Source organism: Ischnura elegans, chromosome 4 (genome assembly GCF_921293095.1).
Source record: "Ischnura elegans chromosome 4, ioIscEleg1.1, whole genome shotgun sequence".
NCBI lineage: Eukaryota > Metazoa > Arthropoda > Insecta > Odonata > Coenagrionidae > Ischnura > Ischnura elegans.
The window spans coordinates 6,169,599-6,190,586 of record NC_060249.1 but is presented as its reverse complement, the minus strand read 5'-3'; the positions used below and the strand labels follow the sequence as shown (position 1 = coordinate 6,190,586).

General features: G+C 39.0%; 1 protein-coding gene across 1 annotated transcript in view; it reads right to left on the bottom strand.

The window, feature by feature from the left end:
* LOC124157024 (alpha-soluble NSF attachment protein) overlaps positions 1-20,988 on the bottom strand; it is a 57,882-nt gene that overhangs the window by 24,596 nt on the left and 12,298 nt on the right. The window contains exon 3 of the mRNA XM_046531490.1: positions 16,919-17,217. Coding sequence (XP_046387446.1) covers positions 16,919-17,217 — 299 coding nt within the window. The remainder of the gene's footprint in view (positions 1-16,918; positions 17,218-20,988) is intronic.

The window sequence follows — 20,988 nt, the reverse complement described above, 5'->3', positions numbered from 1 at the left end:
GCCGAGCATCCCCTGGTGGCCGCTGGAAGAACTCACAGAACAACTAACTCTCGTTTGCAGTGCCGTAGTAAACTCGGTGTATCATTTCAAAAACGTCGCGAGCGTAACACTCAAAAAGAAACTTTTTCAACAACGGCAATTTTAATCACGTCATTTTTCAGGCTTAGCATACTTTTTACCGTAGATGAAGAAGATATTACATTATCTGATAGAAAAAGTCTTCCAAGGCGGGAACGTTATACAACATGCCACCGTTTTCGCCTGCAGAAACAAATGTAATGCGTTATTACACTTCACTGCCGCTTAACGTACAGAAACAATAAACACACACCAATGGAAACCTTTGAGGCATTAAATAACCGCGATACTGTTTTATCAGTTAATTTTTGAATTTTCAGTGGAAAATACCAAAATAATAGAATGATCACGTAAATGAACTAATTAAGTGCATAGAAAAATGACTTCGTCGGTTGTGCATTGGCATAATGATTGACGAAACAATGCTTTCCATGATTTTTATTCAGTGCGGCGCTTATAAATTGTTTGAATAGTTAGTCGTTGTTTGAGTAAGGAAATTTAGTGATGCAAAAAAATCGCCTTTCGTCTGGATTTATGCTTACATTTATCGGATAGATGTTTATATGTCGCCGCACCACTCCTGTTCCTGTATATCTGTTCGCAACAGGTATATTGGCTATTATTTGCTCCACCTCCGTTAAAGCGACAATTCGCTATAGCGAGTGTTTATTATTGCACCGTGGGGTGTCGTTATATCGAGGTTGCACTGTATACGATGATGACATTTTGTGTTTTGCCTTGTATATCGGAAGGTGCCTGGCTCAATGGAATAGACCCGAATGTGTAGGGTAGACAGAGGTACGTTTGCACATGGGGTAGATTTACGCGGTGCACTTTACCTAACCGAGTTAAAACTATAACGCGCCATAAGTCATAACATATTAATGTTCTTCCTTAGGGCCGATTCACGAGATTGTTACGTCAATCAAGCATCGGTCTAGCGTTATGTAAGCTTGTCCCAAGAGCGGGCAAGTTAAGTCTCCCGTCTACCCAACATAGATAGAATAAATAAAAATGTCTTTCTAACAAGCCATTGTAATACTTATTCTTGTAGTTTTCTTGAGTGCACATTTTTACTAGTATTTTTATAATAATTCAAAAATTATTAAAATCAGTAGAACCGTTCTTGATTTAGAACTGGTGTTTTGAAACCGTTCATTGATTATCAGGTGGTACGAAGTTCACCGGGGGTGAGATAATTTAGTATAAATCTTATTCCTTAATTAATTTTTTTCAACGCATTATTAAAACTGTTCCGTATTTTTCAAATAACCGTGTTTCACCGCACTTTGTCGTCATCTACTGATAATGTATAATGAAAAAAGAAAAAGATAGACGCTACTCAATGCTATTAACTATAATTGAAGGTGCTATAAAATTAAAATGAAAGTGCTATTTACACGTATCTCTAGTTATTAGTAATGCTTCTGTTTTATTTTGAGGTGTTGTCAATTTTTAACATCTTTTCCGACTTTTAGACTACCCCTACCCCTAACCCTACCCCTAAATCTCACTAGAAAAAGTTGCAGAAATAAGAAAGGAAAGGAAATGGAAAAAATGTCAACTAGAATACCTAAAATAAAGAAGAAGAAATGTAATCTACCGTTTCCATGTGGTGTTTCGTGGAAATGGGTGAAAAGTGTTATTTATGAGTGTTGTAAACGTTGAGATTCAACTTTAAGTTGATTATGAGTGAAATATACGGAATTTCACGAGTTGGGAGGAAGAAAAGTATAATTTATTGCTATAATAATCAATGAAATAATTGATGAGATCTGCTTATTCAAAAAATATATTACAGATCACGGAGGAAAGAATCGGAGTTCTTAAATCTCATTGTTCATTATGATGTTAATTTATTCGCTTCCTTTTGTTATGGAAGGATGGGAATCACCCCCTACTACCACGACCAGCACCTCTTACACGACCGCCACCCCATACCCTCACCAACACGGCAAGCTTTTCCTACTCATTTAAAAGGGTTTATTTCTTTTTCGTTGTGAAATATATGATAATGTATCTAATTTATCAAATATCTGATATTTTTTCTATCCATTTATTCTGGCAGTGATTATTAAGGAGAAGACTACAAGATGTACTGGAGGTGTTCACCTTCCTCAAGAAGTAAGAGTTGGAGGATGGGTGAAGTATCGGATGGAGAGGATAGTACCCGATACGGAGAGGGGTTGTTGACCCTAATTAAATATGATGGGGGAGAGAGAAATCTATACTATCCCCGGATGTTAAGGATGACTGAAGGGGGAGTATGTTTTTACAACTTAAACGGGGATGAAAATTTTTGTGTATGTAAATTAATAAAAACATTACAAATGGAATGAAAAATGTATTATTTCTTTTTTAATTTATTTACCCAGAACAATAACCCTGAATTATGTTACAAATTGCATTAGGAGGATGGAGATGAACTTTCGATTTTAAAAAACAGTGAAAAATTCAACACTAATTTGGAATATTAGAATAGAAAGTATTAATGTTAGAGAACAGAAATGTTAACACAAACGCCAAAACGATATATCGTGAAATAGGGGTACCCTTGCACCCTGGCAATGGAGCCTCAAGGGTCTGAGAAAATTTAATTGTTTCATCCGAGAGATAATAAAATGCTAAGAGCTATGCCGTTTAAATCATACATTTATCTATTGAAATGTGGAAGATATTAAAGTTAAATGCTGCTGTGACGTCATGTGCCAGCTTCGGCATGCAGCTTTGGAGGCTTACCGGTTGAATACGTAAAAAATAATCAGTGACTCGTATATTACGACAAAGGAGGAACATTTTCTGTAATAACTGTCAAAACGCTAACTCTTCAAATTGGATACCCTAGTACAGTTACTATGGACCCTGAATCAGTATAAGGAAATTTGAAGATTGCATTCGAAGGATAATAAAATGCTAACAGCTATGCAGTTTAAAGCAAAAATTTATCTATTCAAATGTGGAAGATATTTAAGGTAAATGACGCTGTGACGTCATGCGCCAGAAACCTCATTCACTTTTTGAGAGTTACGGGTTGAATTCGTAAAAGATAATCAGTGATTCGTGTATAACGTTGAAGGAGAAACATTTTTTGTAATAACGGTCAAAACGCTAACTCTTCAAATTGGATACCCTAGTACCCTTACTTTGGACCCTGACTGAGTCTTAGAAAATTTGATGATTGCATTCGAAGGATGATAAAATGCTTACAGCTATGCCGTTTAAAGCAAAACTTTATCTATTCAAATGTGGAAGATATTTAAGGTTTTATAAGTTTCCCCCAAACGAGAAAAATTTTCGAAGGCCAAACTCCATTTGAAATCGATTTTTGGGCACTTTAAGAGGGAATTATGAAAAATAAATTAATTTATCGTATATAAAGTTGAAAGATGAACAAGTTCGATACTTATTGTCAAAATGCTAACTCTACAAATTAGGGTACATGGTTACCCTGACCCTGAATCCTTGGGAGTCGGAGAAATTTTGATTAGTGTATTCGAAGGACAGTTAAACTAAATCACTTTTGCCGTTTACAGTTTTCATTTATCACTTCAAATAAGAAAGATATTGAGGTTTAAGTTTTATCCTCATGCCCTACCCCCAGAGTGTAGGGGTCACACCCGAAGTGTAAGGTGTTAAACAATACACGCAATGGATGACCAGTTACTTACTGAACAACTTTCCAATTTAAACTATATTTTTATCTCTTTAAATAAAGGAGTTATTGAGCAAAATTCCCGAAATTTTCGGGTTTTTTGGTCATAGGGCCAAATCCGTAGGTCCAATCGGTCTGAAACTTGGGGAATTTACTCACTACGTAGTAGTGAATACCCCCCGCCCTGATCGACCCCTTAAGGGGTACATAGGGGGTGTCAGGACAAAATTAAATTTCCCTTACCCTGAATACCCTTAAATACCCTGAAAAGGGTATTTTCGAGAAAAATATCAGGGATTAATGCTAGTTGACAGAATTTCCCTTGTAAGGTGTTTTGAAGCTCTCGGATCAATTTAATCGGTTTTAATGATCTTACATTTGCATGGACTTCTAAAAAATATTGCCAAAAGAATATGGACTCAGGTTGGCACCCACCAATTCACTCTCTGAGGTGGTCCTCCCAATTTCTATTGACTTCTTATGTCGACAGTAGCTATGTTTGAAAACCAAGTTTTGAAATGCGTATGATCATGTTTAGGGCGGAGGCGACCTCGGTACGTGCGTCTAATGGGGACTTGTACAGCGAGACGCCTTTCCCCGCGGTTGCTACGCGGAAGTGACTTTGGATTGTCCCCGTTTTCTCATTGAAAAGCATTTATTTTCAAAATGTTCAATAACAAAGTAGTTAGAGGTATTATTTCGGTTATTTCCGATGCCGAGACGGGGAAATACGATTCACGTTACCTCCACGTATGAGGAGATCTTGCTAACTACCAATGGGAACATATCCAACTCGAGTGGGAGAAGCTATGGGCTCGGCACGTGTCTGGAATTCACTGGGAGTGAAAGGGAACGTTTAATTTGACCTTGTCCCAAAGTCGCTATTTTCATACTACTTTTGGTGTGGTTTTCTTTGCAATATTTTGATTTTAAGTATTTTTTTTAACCTTTTAAAATTTCCAATGCTTTTCTTATGGGCTCATTTTGGGATTTTTTTTCAGCAATTTGCAATAATCGTAGGACCAATTCCATTCAATGCAAAATACTAGATTTTTTCCTTAATTTTTTGGCTATCTTTTCATATCCATAAGTTCAATGAATTTCGAGTAATTAACGATTATGTATTTCCATTGAAATTGCGACTCCTACAACGTTTGGTAACTTACAACACATCCGCCGTGAAGTTTGCATCCCTCAACACACGATTTCAAATTTTTCGGATTTTTTTTTTGCCACTCCCCGAACAGTACGGACACCAAATTAACGTGAGTGACGTCTTTCTCGTGCCCCTACGTGCCGCTACCAGGAGAACGCAGAATATTTAATTTGAACGGGTGACACCGTCAAAAACCATGCTTGCACCACAGCTACAGAGTCGAAATTTTTATCGAAGGTAAACGATGCCGCGTTATACGGAAAAAGCACTTTAAGTCCCCCAAAAAATATAAATTACATAAGAAGTCGTACATTTCGTGCACCATTCCTCCCAGTTGTATCGTTTTTATTGATTCCGAATGGGAATTGTGTCGGCTTTATATACTCGTTATGTTCGTCATGCCCATTTACACACCCGCAATAAAACTTCAAATTTTTAAATGTATATTTCTTAACGAAATAGTAGTGGCACATTGAAAGTCCTGGCGCATTGACACCTAAATGCGATTTTTTTAAACCACTTCCTCATAAGGTACGGCCACGAAAGTCGCGTGAGTAATGCCTTATTACAGCGCCTATGCACCGCTATGTGGAGAACAGAGAATATGTAATCTATATGTGAGTAATAGGGGAAAATTCATTGTACCCCTAAAGCAAGAGAGCTGGAATTTTTATTGTAGGTAGGCAAACAAATGTTATGCAGGAAAACCCCTAGAAATTTCACGTGGCTACCTCGAAGACCAGTGAAAAAATTATTTTTCTCCGTAAATAGCATGTTTCTATGTTGTTTTCGCGTATTTTAGCAGTAATTCCGTTCTCCTATGAATCATCGCTAAGGATTTCCTTAGACGATTGTGACCGTAGTCACTACACTCATAAAAACCCTTGGAAACCCCCCGCACCGCCTTCAAAACATCGTCATAAGCTAAAATGCCACAATCAAAGCTAGCATGCGTCTACATCTGCCACATTATCCCCTGGCAGCCTTTGTAAACAATGTGGGATAGCTGGTAGTACGCATTGCTCTGTGAGGAGTGAAAACCGTGGCGGCGAAGCTCCCCCCGCTCCAGGAACGACGGAGACATTCCGAGGAGTCAGAGGCGCGGAAAACCTCCGAGAACCCTCGGGCGGCGAATTCGCCCCATCACGTTATACTAAATACAGCCACTCATGGATACAAACTCTAGACCACTTCTAGACATGTTGGAGAGCTGAAATTTGGCACTCGTGCGGGGAACCCGAAATGATTCGGAGGAAAAATCCGAAAACCGGAAGTTTCCGCCACGTGTCGTCGCTAGGACGACAAAATGGCCGAAATCGCCCTTTTTCGGGGACCGTCTTTTGGTTTTTATTTTACTGCGCGCAAACCGTTTGTGTTACACGGATCGTTGTTGTACAATTAGAAAGCCAATGTACTGCCATGTACTAATGTATTGGTGTAAGTTAATTTTTAAGTCAAACGTCGCAAAAATGGCGTGCAAAAATTGATTTTTCGGAAACATTTTCATACTTTCCGCTGCCATCGACCTAATTTTGGGTGTTGCACAAGGAAAATGATTATTATATATGCTTACATGATTCTCCATTTAACCTTGGCAACAATTTGTTTTGTCACCATTGGTTGCCGAGAAAAAAATTAAAATATGCCAAAAATCACCAAAAAGTACAATTTCCAAAAGATAAACACAAGATTTCGTCCAGTTTTACGCGACCGATTTCGTTAAAGCTTTGTATTTACATAAAACTATGCATTTTGTTTCAGAAAATTTAAACCTTTTTACAATATTGCCATCGATAAACCAGCAAAAAATAAAAAATGGCGGACACTTCCCATTTTTTCCCGGGAGTTCGTTTACTATTTATCGTTATACAGGCGATACATTTCCGTCACACGGACCGTTGTTGTATATTATGAAAGCCCATAAATGTCGCCACCTACTTATGTAATTTTTTAAGTTAATTTCCAACTAAAACGCTTTGAAAAAGGCGTCCAAATATCTATTTCTCCGAAAATATTTAATATTTTCCACTGCCGTCGGCCTAATTTTATGATTTGGACAACGAAAATTATTATTATACATGTTCATAACATCGTCTACGAAAATTTGGTAACAATTTTCTTTCGTCGTCCTTGGTTACTCAGAAAAAAATAAAATATTCCGAAAATCGCCGCAAATTACGATTTCAAAAAGATAAACATAGGATTTTGTCAATTTATACCTCACCGATTCCTTTCAAACTTTGTAGTTACATACAGCTATGCATTATCTTTCAGAAAAAATAAATATTTAATAAAAAATTAAATGGATATAACCGCGAAAAAATAAAAATGGCGGGCACTACTAATTTTTTCCGGGGAGAGATTTACATTTTATTTTTTTACTCTCGAAATATGGATGTCATAGGGGCAACTTCTCTTAGATTTGATAGCAAATGGATGTGACCATATAACATCGTTATTTTTAAACCCCCTGAAAACCCCTAAAAAATTATAATTTGCATATAAGTAGCCTTTTCGGGTACTTTTCGTCACAATTCCGCCGCATTTCCAATCCTTACCACTCATCGCTACGGAATTGATGTGGACGATTGATAACCCCTGGATGTAAAAACCTATAAACCCCCGGTAAACCCACATACACCCCCCAAAAAATAAAATTTTGCATATAATTCTACCTTTTTGGGTACTTTCCGTGACTATTTCCGTACTACCCCAACGACTCATCAACACGGAATTTATGTGAACGGATGGTGACCGCCAGGAGTACACACATATAAACCCCCGGTATCTCCTGAAATCCCCCCAAATGTAAAATGTCCCTTTAAGTCTCCAATTTTGAACTTCTCGAAAACATTACGCCGCACTACCCGTCCCCTCTGAGCTCTAGATCCAGAATGTTTGGTGAAGGCGGGCCACCGTAAACCATTCGGGAAAAAATACCAGAAAACCCCCGATCACCTCCTGGAACCTCGCCGAAAAAAAATTAAATTTTTAAGTTCGCCTTTCCGAGTAGTTTTCGTCCCAATTTAGCCGGAGCCACTACTACTTATTAAAACCCCCAATAACCCCGTGAAACCTCCCAAAAAATTCTAATAAATCGCCTCTCCGGGTAAAAGAATCGTCAGAATTCCGCCTCTATTTCAGATCCCGAGGACTTATGAGCACGGAATTTATGAGAACGATTTGTGACCACTGGTTTAACATAAGTATAAAACCCCCGGTATTCCGTTGGAACCCCCTGCAAAAAATGAAATACTTCCCATTAAGTCTTCTTTTATCCGTACTTGTCGCAACTATTACGCCGCATTGCACTACCCTTTACAATCATCGCTACATAATCACTGAGGAAGATTGGTGACCGCATGTACAACACATTGAAACCCCGAATCCCCCTGGGCACCCCTCTCGGTGGAGAAGACCATTTATGAGGACTAAGCGGAGTAGCCGCGGGAGGCTCTTCATCCCCAAGGCGGAGAAGACGTTCCGAGGAGTAACTGGCGTAGGCGAGGGGGAGCTTCAGTAACCCCCGGGGGGCGAAGCCACCCCGATGTTCAAGCGGCGCAGCCGCTGTGGGCTCCATCCACCCCTGGGCGGCGAAGCCGCCCCTTAAACGAATAACGGTGAAAAAGTTCCGAAATGCCCTCGCCCTCTGGGTGGCTATGCCGACCCCAGACGAGAAACGGCGAAGCCATTTCGAGTATTAAGCGGGGTAGCCCCGGGGGGCACACTCAACCCCTGGGCGGCGAAGCCGCCTCTCAACGAGGAACGGCGAAGTCATTCCGAGGAATGAGTAGGGCGCTTCCCTACCCCCTGGCCGGCGAAGCTGAGGTGAGATTATTCAAACTAAAATTCTTCGAACGATCACAAATGTAGACGGCGAAGCTGGAACTGGGGTTTTTAAGGGGCGGAGCGCGCGCTTAACGAGCGCGCGCAGTGCAGCGAGTCTAATGACTACGACTCATGATAAACCAATATGCCACGGTTTTTCTTTCTGTACCTCTTTATAAAGATACATATATGTATTGTATTATGGGGTGCAAAGATTTAGTCAGCTTTGCCAACCCATCACAGCCAGTGTGTTGAGAAATATCAGTCTTTATTTTCAAGGCAGTTTTTCTGAGATCTGACCTATATTGTTATATTAATAACTATTTGCCATTATGCCCAAATGTTGTAAATTTTTCCCTGCATGTTCAGCAATTGATAACCTATAGTGCTTAATGAAGAAAATTTTGAAACAACGTCTTTTGTTTTAGTTATAAGCTTTTATTTAACAGTGTTCAATTTTTGGAACACTAGGCAAATCCACTACTATTATGTGTGCATTCAGGCGAACCGAAATATTTACTTTAATTTTAAGTCAAGTAAGCAAATAGATGTGGAACAATTAATGATCTTCACGGTTCATTGCTATGCGCGTTTGCTCATCTCACTCATGGTTCTTCTGACGAGAACTTTGATAATGCTGACCTTTTGCTTATACTGGATGGTGAAACTACTGAAAATTACGGTGCATCGGCTTCTGCTTCACCTCAACTTCCTTGCTAAAAGGAAAAAGGTAAACAAAGTTGTTTGAAAATGGAAGAAAGCCGATCTAACTGTCCCACCAGTAGGATGTAGAGTTTCAGAAGAACAAACCACGAAAATGAAAACCCCAACAGATTATTAAAAACTCTTTCTAGATATTGAAGTGAACCTTGAACTGACTGTCGGTGTTTTTTGGGAATAATTTTCCTGAGTGGTTACGTCTCTGTTCTGAGACGATGTTTGTTTTGGGAGCAAAGACCAGATTCTCATTATTCTCTAGTTGGTGGTGCAATGAGACGTGGCCGATTTGAAACAATATTTTCAAATTTGCATTTTGCTGACAATTCTAACTTGAACCACATTGGCAAGTTTTCCAAGCTGCAACCTCTACTTTAGCATCTGAATGACAGACGTATGATATTTGTACCAAATGAAATACACTTCTGCTTTGATGAGGCCATGATTCCCTATTTTGGTCGTCACAGGTGCAAACAGTTCATTGGAGGTAAGCCTTTTCGGTTTGGGTATAAATTCTGGTGTGGTCCAATTCTAGGCTTCATTTGCTGGTTTCAGCCTTATCAAGCAACACTCAATCCCAATAACATGGTCTAGGTGCTTCAGTTGTTTCGCAATTCACTGAGGCACTCACAACGCAGCATCCTGGTAAATACCATTTTGTGTTCGATAACTTTTTCACAAGCATTGCACTCCTTGATAAACTTCATTCAATGGGCCATCAGGCACAGTGAGAAAAGATCGCGTAGACAAACCACCTTTACTATCTGATGCTACCCTAAAGAAAAAAGATAGGGGCACATTTGATTACCGAATTGATGGGAAAGGTAATATTGTTTGTTGATGGAATGATAACAGTGTTGTGACTGTTGCATCTTCTAGTGCTGGTGTCAATCCTTTGCAACAGTCAGTCATTATTCTCAAACGCAGAAAAAAAAAGATACATGTTACTCAGCCAAATGTAATCAAGGTCTATAATCAGTATATGGGAGGAGTGGACCGAGCTAATGAAAATATTGACAAGTATCAAACATCAATCCGTGGAAATAAATGGTACTCGAGCCCTCCGGTTATTCTGCTTTGAGCTGGCTTCACAAAATCTTTGGCAATTGCATAAAATAAACTATGTGAAACAATGGATCTTTTAGAATTTCGTCGCCGTATGGCCAGTCACCATGGTCAGACTGCTGAGCCTGGTGGGAAAGGGAGACCATCTATGAATCATAAACTTGACTCACATCATGACGGCATGAATCTAATAGAACGTAAAGCAGGGAAAGTAAACTAGATGTGTCCAATGTCACAAAAATACCACTTTTCAATGTAAAAATTGCAATACATCCTTGCCTGTAAAGTGTTCACCTGGATATCATTCTTAACAGTGAGTTAATAAAAGTCTGATTCAAATTTTTTGCATGTTACCAATGAGTACGCCATAGTAGTCGATTTGCCTAGTGTTCGATTTTTGGAACACCTCGTAATTAATAATTGGCATGAGATACATTGTTTTTTCTTTGAGATATTGTTTTCCTAAGCATTTTCTATGTACAATATGTAAAAATCAGGTTAAAATTTGCATTTTTCAAACCTTTGGCAGAAATGGGTTAAGTAGGAGTGTAAGAAATACCCCGTGCGACCTTCCTTTTGCATGTTAATCTACGAAATATTGTCAACGCGATGTTTACAAGTAAGCACGTAAATGGGGAAATTGTGTCAGCCACAATATTTTTACTGAACTCCTACTTCTCCTCCATTCCTACCGTAAGTTTTTAGTCGAACCCTTTCCCTCCAAAGTTGCACTATCATTTGAGATTTCACAGTTTGATGCACCACAGTCAGAAGCACTGATTTTTTGGCTGCTTTCACCAGAATAACTTGTTTTATTGACAAGTTTTTTGCCGTAGTTTATATGAAGGAATGCCATTTTCTCCTAAGGAACGAGCCCGATGTTCGAAATTTCAAAGCATTTCGTATTATCAAAACTTCATACTATCAAATAGCGCCATGTATTTAGCAGAGACTTTTATCTAGGACCACAATTTCACTTCATATTATCGAAAATTTCATAATATTCTGCTTTGTAAAATCAAGAGTTTACTATATCACTCATTTCACTTTGTAAACCAACCTAGAAACGTGACCATTAGTCTGCCCAATGTGAAATTAAATATAAAGGAAGGTGGCTTTCACCTGAATAAATGCTAATTACAATTAAACCACAGGGAAAAATAACGATTATGCGAGGAGAGGATTTTGGAGAGGTAAACTCAATATTTGCTATTGTGATGCCCACAACGTTTGCTGCATGTCAACGCAAAACATAAAATTTCGATTCATTTTTGCAGTTCAAAACAGGAAGTAGAGTAAATACAGCATAAGTAGTACTTGGAACTTATTCCTGTGTCTATGAAATACTTTTTTATTACCTTTTAACGATCATTTGGATCTCAACTCCGGCCGATTGGGGAAAACTATCAAAGTTCTGGTTGCTAGGTTACGAAGTATGTACAGAAGACTCCCGATCATCCAGCTGCAGCTTATATTATCCACGGATGAGTTTTACACTTTTTCGATTTTTTCAAACATGTTTAAAAAAAATTAAAATTATGCAAAAGCATCAGGATATTTGCACTTTTTAATGCTAGGCTACACGAGACTTATTACAGTAAAACCTCTATGTAGTGAACCTCTTTAAATCGTAAACCTCCATGCTTCGTATCAACCCTCTGGTTCCGTCAGATTTACATGTAAATATACAGAAAAACCTCTACATGTGTAGTGAACCTCTTTATCTCATAAAATCTCTACCTATCACACCAAGGAGACACCCCCAAGAAATGGTTAGGGCCATTTTTTTCCATATGAGAACTTACCTAACAGTGCATAAAAAAAAGGTATCCAACTATCCTAATCATTTTAAGTGATTGTATCACACATCGTTTTATCTCGAACCATCAATGGTAACAATCGTGTGATAGCGCTCACCTCCTGCTTTTTATGGCTTAATTTTCCAAAAGGTTCTCACATACTATGTACAATTAATAAAAGAGGTGACTAGCGCAGCCGATAATCCCTTGCCAGCGGGAATTTTTCAACTAACTTCACTCCCATCCATCGAGACAGAATTACTCGACCATATTGCTACGTCCGCTTCTAAAATGAAAATATTTCATGAATTTACCACGACTTGAAATTAAACAAATTAAGCTTTGCAATTATTTCGTTCCCATGTTTCCCTGTGTAGCACTTTCTTACTACCGCCTCGGAAATTTTTTCGATGCTTCCGTGAACGATTGTAGTTTACAATTTATTGTGCTTAGCAACAGTCATATATCTTGCCTGCGTATTTATGCCACGAAATCTGACTCTTACATCAGGAGTCCGGGACGTCCATTTCTAGCAATAATGAACAAACATCACTCTATGCACAACAATACTAGGTGAAGGAGACAGCTAATTAGCTGATACGTGGTGTGGCAATGAAATTTTTTACCATCGCCGCTGCATTCTATTGTAGCTCCCCAGCATTCTCACCGGGAAATCACGTCGTTTCGCAGACCTAGCATTTCTGTGTGCCCTCGACAAAGTTTTTCTTTGGAACTCCACGTGCATTGTATTTTGGACGGAGGGAATTCAACAAAATTTTCAAAATTACGCTCAATTTCTTGTCTAATTTTTGTAGTAGTCACGTGTTTATTTATTTTTTTATAATATTAAAAAAGTCACATGTTATAAGAATAATAAAAAGATATTATAAGAATATTTTCAATTATTTTCCTTAAAATATGAAAACATACGAAAATTACTTCGTTAATTATAGGCTGATGATGGATTCGACAAATAAAAGAAGGCGGCTGCTTGACATTACCACTTAATAGGCAATTTTCTGAGCCATCGACGAGGGCAGGCAGAAGAAAGATGTAGCAGTGACCTTTGGAATACCATCATTCACCCTGACATCTATTTTAAACAACCGAGGAAAAACAGAAGAAATTGTATATCTAGGCTGCACAAATAAAAAAACTCGGGCAGTGAAATATGAGGATCAAGGAATTATGTTAAGAAATATAAAACTAGTGTACAGTGGAACCCCGATTTATCGTTCCCGCATTCATCGTTTTCCCGCATTCATCGTTTTCCCGCATTCATCGTTCGCCGCTCCTGGTCCCAAATTAAGTTCCATAAAGACAATGTAATTTTTTCCCGCATCTATCGTTCCCCGAAGTATCGTTTTCCCGCATTGATCGTTTGGAGATCGCGGTCCCGTCGAATAATTTTCCCACATTCATCGTTTGATAAAAATGAGACGAAGTGTTTACAACGTGTTATTTATGGCTAATAATAACAGACACATAGTTTGAATCTTCCCCAGGAGATTGAAATGCGATAGGGAGAATCAGAGTGCCGTGGGATAGTTACATTAGCGCATTTCCCAAGATCCGGTATCCCCCTCCATTCAGCACTCGCCTCCCCCCCCGGTTGAAGCTTTCTTCTTCTCCGAAATAAAAAAAAGGTCCCATCTCGAGCAGGGATCGTATTACGACGACCTTAGCTTCGAAAGAAAATATCAAGTTACTCGAGAGCAAAAGAAACCTTTTTCATGCCTCCCCCTCTCTCGACCGCTGACTTTTTTTTAGCCGACTCGCTTCAAAGGTGGAGGTCAAATGCTGCATGAATCACCAATTAGCCCAAAAGGTAACTAAAAATGAATTTCGGCAATTGGTATTATACTTTTATTATATTGAGATATTGATGATATGCACGTAATTCAGTAAAGATTGATACCAAACACGACGTATTTCTAACGTTATTTAAGCATTTTAAGCAAGGAAACAGTTGGAATAATACGATGGTGATTTCTGGCGAATAACGATATCCTCGCAGCTGATAGTGAGCTTCACGGCAGTTGAAGCGATTTTTTTTCGAAAACAGGGCGTCTGGTTACAATTTACGAGTTATGCTACAAGTTTCACTTGTCTGAGTTGCTAACGAAGCGATATCTTCTCAGGATATTTTGTTTCTCTCGACTAGCAATCTGAATTCATCTGCTCATCTAGAGCTACGCTACTTATTGTTAGAAATGAGTGGGTAAGTTGCCTTCTCTATTGGATAAAAAATTTCATTGCGCTGTCATATGGTCATGCTTCACCCTCTGCAGTAAGCTCTGCCTACGCCGTACGCGATAGCATTAGTGCCGAACTTCACCTCGTATGAGTGGTTCCGTACTTTCCAGGGTGGGTTGACTTAAAACTAGCGAGTGTTTTCCGTGTAGGTTCAATATTGAATGGGTCCATATGGAGTCCGGTTTCATTTTTATTAGTTTTATTCTTATTCGTCTTCGGACCATGGCCCTTCCGAAGACACAAGTGAGAACTTTAAAAGATGGACTGAAAATAATTGATGATGAAGAAAAGAATCCGGGCTAGAATGCGTGAATATTGCAGAACGCCTCGGTATGTCCGGTAGCACATGACGGCAGGGGTGGGGGTAGAGCGAGATCCCTGGTGAAAACAAGGAGTGCGATGAAGCCGAGGATCAGGTGGGCGTGCCGCTGACGATTAACGCCACATTGCCTCAATCATATTAAAAATTTAATTGCTAGAAAGGAACATTTCAAATAATAAACTATTTTTGGCCTTCTTGATCCATTTCATAACCAATCACTGCGACGGCGAAATCAGTTGTTTGAGGCATAACATGCACATTTCTCTCGTAGATACGCGTACTTGAAATGGCATTTGATGGATAAGAATTTTTACATCAGACAGAAATGCATATAAGCCGTGAAAATTCCGAGTGGAGTGCAAACATTTTTTAGCAAGGCGGCTTGTTCCTTTAGGATTTTAGAAAGAGAGATAAGTCAAATCAACAATATGACGTAAGTGTTTCGATAAAGTAATAATATTCCTGTAATCAGCTGAAATCTCGTTGTCAGCAACCCGGACAACCATTCCCGCATTGATCGTTTTCCCGCATTCATCGTTCTTTTCATCCATCCCCCTGAAAAACGACAGACCGAGGTTCCACTGTACTTCCCTCCAAACACTACTAGTAAATTACAACCCTTAGACCAGGGAATTATTTCTTTGGTCAAAAGGCATTACCGAAAATAGCTAGTGATTTATTTGATATGGAGAGTGGATAGTGAAAATGACATTAGTGCTAGTGCTCATGGAACATCCTTCAGACACAGATGAACAGGCTGTGCCTTTCGTGGAAGGAAATAGTACCCTCAGTTTTTGAGAAATGCTTCATCAAGGCTGAAGCTTTGGATGGTAGACAGGAGGAAAGTGAGATATTTGAGAATGAACCTACAGAGTGGAATAAAATCAATAAAATAGTTGATACAAATTCAACATTTGAAGACTATGTTGTCAGAAATAGTTGATAGTGATTTATTCATACATTCACCAAATGAGTGGGAAGAAAGTGGTGAAGGAGATGTATATTGCAGGATGCCGGAAGAGATGGATTTAGAGGAAGATATTGATAATGAGGAATCAGTTACAGTTCCCACCAAAAAAGAGGTTGAGGATGCATTGAACGTAATTGAAAGGTTTTTATTAAGCATGGAGGAATGCCATCATAATATGTTTATATTCAATACGATTCAAAATATTATTTTGAAAGAGTTTGAAAAAAGTTTAAGCAAACCCAATACAGTAGAATCCTGATTTTAAGTTTTTCAGGGGGGACAAAATTTAAAAAAAACATTAAATGTGGAAAAACACTAAATGAGGACCCGCCATTTTTTTCAGGTTTTAGGGTCTTAATGATTAGAATGGGGTTTTATAAGAGATGTAAGAATAGCATCCGCGAATACTCGAATACCTCGAATACTAGAAAGTATTCAATATTCGAGATCTCGAATAATTACGCTAAAGGTACAACCTTGAATACTTTGAATATCGCGCCATACACTGTTGCACGCACGTTCCAAAGTACCAACTTTATGCAATTGGTTCTCAATACCGCTTCCACAGGCCAAGAACTGGCAGAACTGAGAACCTGGAACCGGAACTGACCCATCTCTAGTTCATTGTTTAATTTATTTAGATAAATAAATTTAAACTGTGTCCAGAAGGTATCCCATAAGAATACATTTTGGTGAAAAAAAGGACTAACGCTGAATGAAGTGGACTCGGGAACTTTGAGTATTGAAGCGAGGTGGTGCCGCTTGGGTACTCACTTTTGGGTCCCTCTGTCTCACTGTGTGAACCACTGGTAACAATTGGGAAATACTCTAGGTGCAGCATGATAGTTACGAGGAGTAATCAGTTGAAAAATACAAGTGCCTTCTTATAGCCACGTTTTTACACCAATTGGCATAAATTAAAGGGGTGTCCCATAAGAAAATCACAAATCGAGTACAAGGACCATCCTAGTGTGGGATACAAGCCACAAGGAATGGATTCTGATTTAATTGACATAATGAGAGAAAGGAAGGGAGAGTACAAGAGAGAGCCAATTGTGTCAATGTCCCCACTCACCTGCTCATAGATCTGCACAGCCTTCTCATACTTCTCCAACTGGGCCGCATACTGTGCAACCTTGAGCAAGCACTTGTTAGCCGATGAGTTGCTCTCCTCCCCTCGAAAGTAATCTGCAGCCTGTTCGTAGTGAGAGATGGCGCGGTCAAGGTCAGCATTGTTGCCGCCAGTTCCCCCACCAGCACCACAGTCGCCCCCCTCATACAGCTCGGCAATGGACTGGTGATGCTTGGCTGCAAGCGTGAAGCGCCCCATGTCTGTGTAGATCTCAATCGCCTTGAGCAGACAAGTCACAGCATCTGCAGTACAGGGAGACATCACTTGAGACGAGCACACAACAAGAGGACTTCCACATTCATTCACTCCACCACCTATAAAAATCCCACCCTACCATGAACCATAATGCATCCAATAAACAACCCTTACATCAATGTTTCTTTCTGTCCAAGCATTTGAAGCCATCTCCACCAGTACCAAAGAGAGACCTCACGAGTTGCTTGGCAGGAGAGGGCATTCCAAACTTCCAGTCTAAACGTTTCCCACCAAATGCCTCATAAGCTTAAGCCCCTCTCCTCCCTCCCTTCTTAACTTTACGTTTCACTGATGAGGCTAGGAACAGTGATATTTTTTGTAGAACGATGTACTCTGGTCTTTCTGACCACCTATCCTTAAGTGATGAATATAAAATCCCCAATGCTTCAACTTTTGACAAGCCTACACGTATATGGGCTTAGGCGTTTTTTCAGCCCTAAGGACTTTTGCCAATCACTATCTAAGGAATCCTGCTATGAAGTCCTTGACTCTTTTGATGTTGATTTAGCCTATGAGTTATTTATAAATACACTCATTGTTTTGAACCACTGAAAACCTCACTGCTTGACATCCTTGAGGACTGTGTATTAGGGTTGGCCAAAAAATTACTTCTTTTACAGGATCAAATTTGCCCTGTGCAGGAAAGTTTTGAACGTTTCTGAGGGTCTCAGATCCAAAATATTTTTCAAAATTGAATAGTATTAACCATTCCCACTTGCACCCTAAAGTTTATAAAATTTTGCAAAAGTTCAGGCTGAATTTGGAGACAATTACACATGGAGAATAAATCACTGCAACTAATCCCGTTTTGGTAACAAATAATGAAGAATATGGGATTCAAGATTATATTGACATAACTCAGTGTTTACAATTTTTAAACCTAATTCTACCATATATATTAACTTATATATACCTTTCTTTAAGTATAAAAATTAACATGGAAATTGTTAATGCATTAAATTCGTTAATACAGACGATAGAGATTCGTTCAAAATTTGAAAATTCTCAGAATAAAACGAGGAATTCAATTAGAAGTCTGCAATTTACGTGCAAGCAACAATCATCCGAATAGCTCATTAATATAAACAAAGCATGAGTTGACAGTGAACCAATGCCGCTGGTAGGGTTATAAACCACGAAAGGAGGGAGACCAACTACCCTTGGAGACCAAGATAATGCGGAGTTCCCACTAGAAAGGATTGAAAAAAGTTGGCGTTGAGAGTGTGTGATTATCCGCAATACCATTTCTAACAAATGTCCAGCATAAATGATCCATGCAGAGGGGACCAAAGAGTTTCATGGAGCTCAGTCCTCAATTCATGCTTAGGAGAGAACTCCACCGTCTCGAAAGAGTCTCCAGAATATTCATAAGGCCCCTTTCAGACGCAACGGCTTTTTGCCGGCCGCCGTCCACGGCACCGCGCCGTGAAATTCAGGCAGCTTTCAAACGAGACGACTTTCCGCCGGTCGCCGTTCACGGCGCGGCGCGCCGTTAAATACAGAGAACAGTACGGCAAGCAATCGGCACGGCCATCAGCGACATTTATTCAACAGTTCTTGAGTCGTTATCATGAATAGGAGCGAATTTTAAAATAATAATATAAATTATTATTTTTATCTTTACTGCTGATATAAATTTTACCTATGCTGCTTATATATAAAATTTAGGTTAGGGAACCTCGATACAAATATGAAATCTGTAATTAGCCAATGAGTAACTCATTTGATAGGTTATTATTATTTAATTTCTTTTTAAAATTATTTATTTAAGCATTATTTAAGGAAACATAAAATTTCATTACTAAAGAAAGATAATGTAATGGATCTTAACACTTTCATGTGAGCTGGGGAGTGCATCATAGTGATTTTTTCATTCAGTCCGATTTTAGAATTTTTTATTGTTTACTTCTCAAAACATTATCTATCAGAAATTCTTTCCAGTGCTTTCAAATAATTAAAAAAATCAAACAGGAAGAAAAAAAAAAAGAATTTTTACAAAATACATAAAATATTGATAAAGTTGAAACCTTTCGCTGCATTCCAAATCCCAAAACACTATACCACTTCTCTCACAGAATAAGTTGACTGGTTTGACGGCGTAGAATTAAGTGATGTCGGAGAATGAATTGATCCTGCTAGAGGAGAAGAAACTGCTCGCAATTGCTGTATCCTCTCCAGAATGTTCAATACCTCGATTTGGTAGTTAACTGTTTCCCCATCCTTGAGGTTATGCATGCTTGGTAGAGTTCCTTTAAAAAAGTTTAAATTACTAGGCTCCTCTTTTCCTCAGGCTCCACTTTTATGTCCATGTAGGATTATAAAAAAAGGATCACCGAGTTACCTCGAGATATTTACATCACATATGCAACAAAACCTATAGAGAGTGATACCAAAAGGAGAAAGCGACCACCCGCGACGCCGAAATTAAGATCGATTTTTCGAACGTGCGGCACAGTTCGGAGCTTTCAGCTGTCCACGGGGAATACCGTGCTAGACGGACGTTGGAAAGTGAATTTTTTGCAAGTTAATTACATATAAGATATAATTTATTTAGTGCCACCTTCAATTTACATTTCATATAACCTAATTTCTTCGTTATAATTATCGATATTTATCGTCGATACGATACAAATTGTTTTCTGTGACTGTTTTTCGTCGAAATTTTGTGTTTATTTGTGATTATAAGAAAAGGATCACCGTGCTATCTCAAGATATTTACATTAAATTACATCAAACGTTTTAGAGTGTCCATCAAAAGAAATCAAATACGACCATTAGAATCAACTAAAAATAAAAATCGATGTTTTTGCTGCGCGCGCAGTCCGCGGCAGCTCCCCGATCGTATGGAATGTCTAGACTCGGTGTAATTTACAATTGATATGTACATAAAGTCATGTAACTATTTTTCCGTACATCGTTAGTCTTATTATTTACTTAATAGAATACACAAATTTTAGCCTTTTTTCTCTATTTCTCCATTTAAATAAATGATTAGCTCTAGATAGGTTGATAGCTGTTGGACATATCGCACACGTACTTGCATGACTTGGATTTGGTAGAAAAGTGTCAACGTCCACTATAAAATCTCCCATCTCGCTCAAAAACACAATTTAAAATATGGGAACGATGAAATATTATTCATGTCCGCATTTCTTCGCCGATCACGCTACTCTGAATTCTATAGAACTACGCGGCGGACGGCATAAGTCGACGCGTCTGAACAGTCCAATACACCACAGTGTTTATTTCACGCCGTGGACGGCGTACGCCGGGCCGGATTGAAATGGGAGACGTGGATACCACGGCGGCCGTCCACGGCGGCCGTCCACGGCGTCGTGTCGTCCACGGCGTGATTCGACTCGTCTGAAGACACCCATTGCTAACTATGGTTATTTAAAGGCATTGTGCCGTGGACGGCGGCCGGCGAAAAGCCGTCACGTCTGAAAGGGGCCTAAGAGTACCTTTTTCGATAAAACCACTTATTACATCTGCAAAACATGACAACCTCTAAACCAGCTGCTGTAAAGTCAATACTTATGCAGATGGCTTAAAAGGCATCAACCAAACTTAGTTCTCTTATGGTAAAAGACCGAAGCAGAAAAATAGGTATTTGAAAAGATTTCAGTTTTTAATCCCCAAGAAGTCCCCACTACAGCCGTGAACCCTGATTTAAAGACAAAATATGGCCTCGATTCAATGGAGGCAGAGAAGTTGATGTTGGGAGAATTACAGGAATTACTAATACACCCATGTCTCGT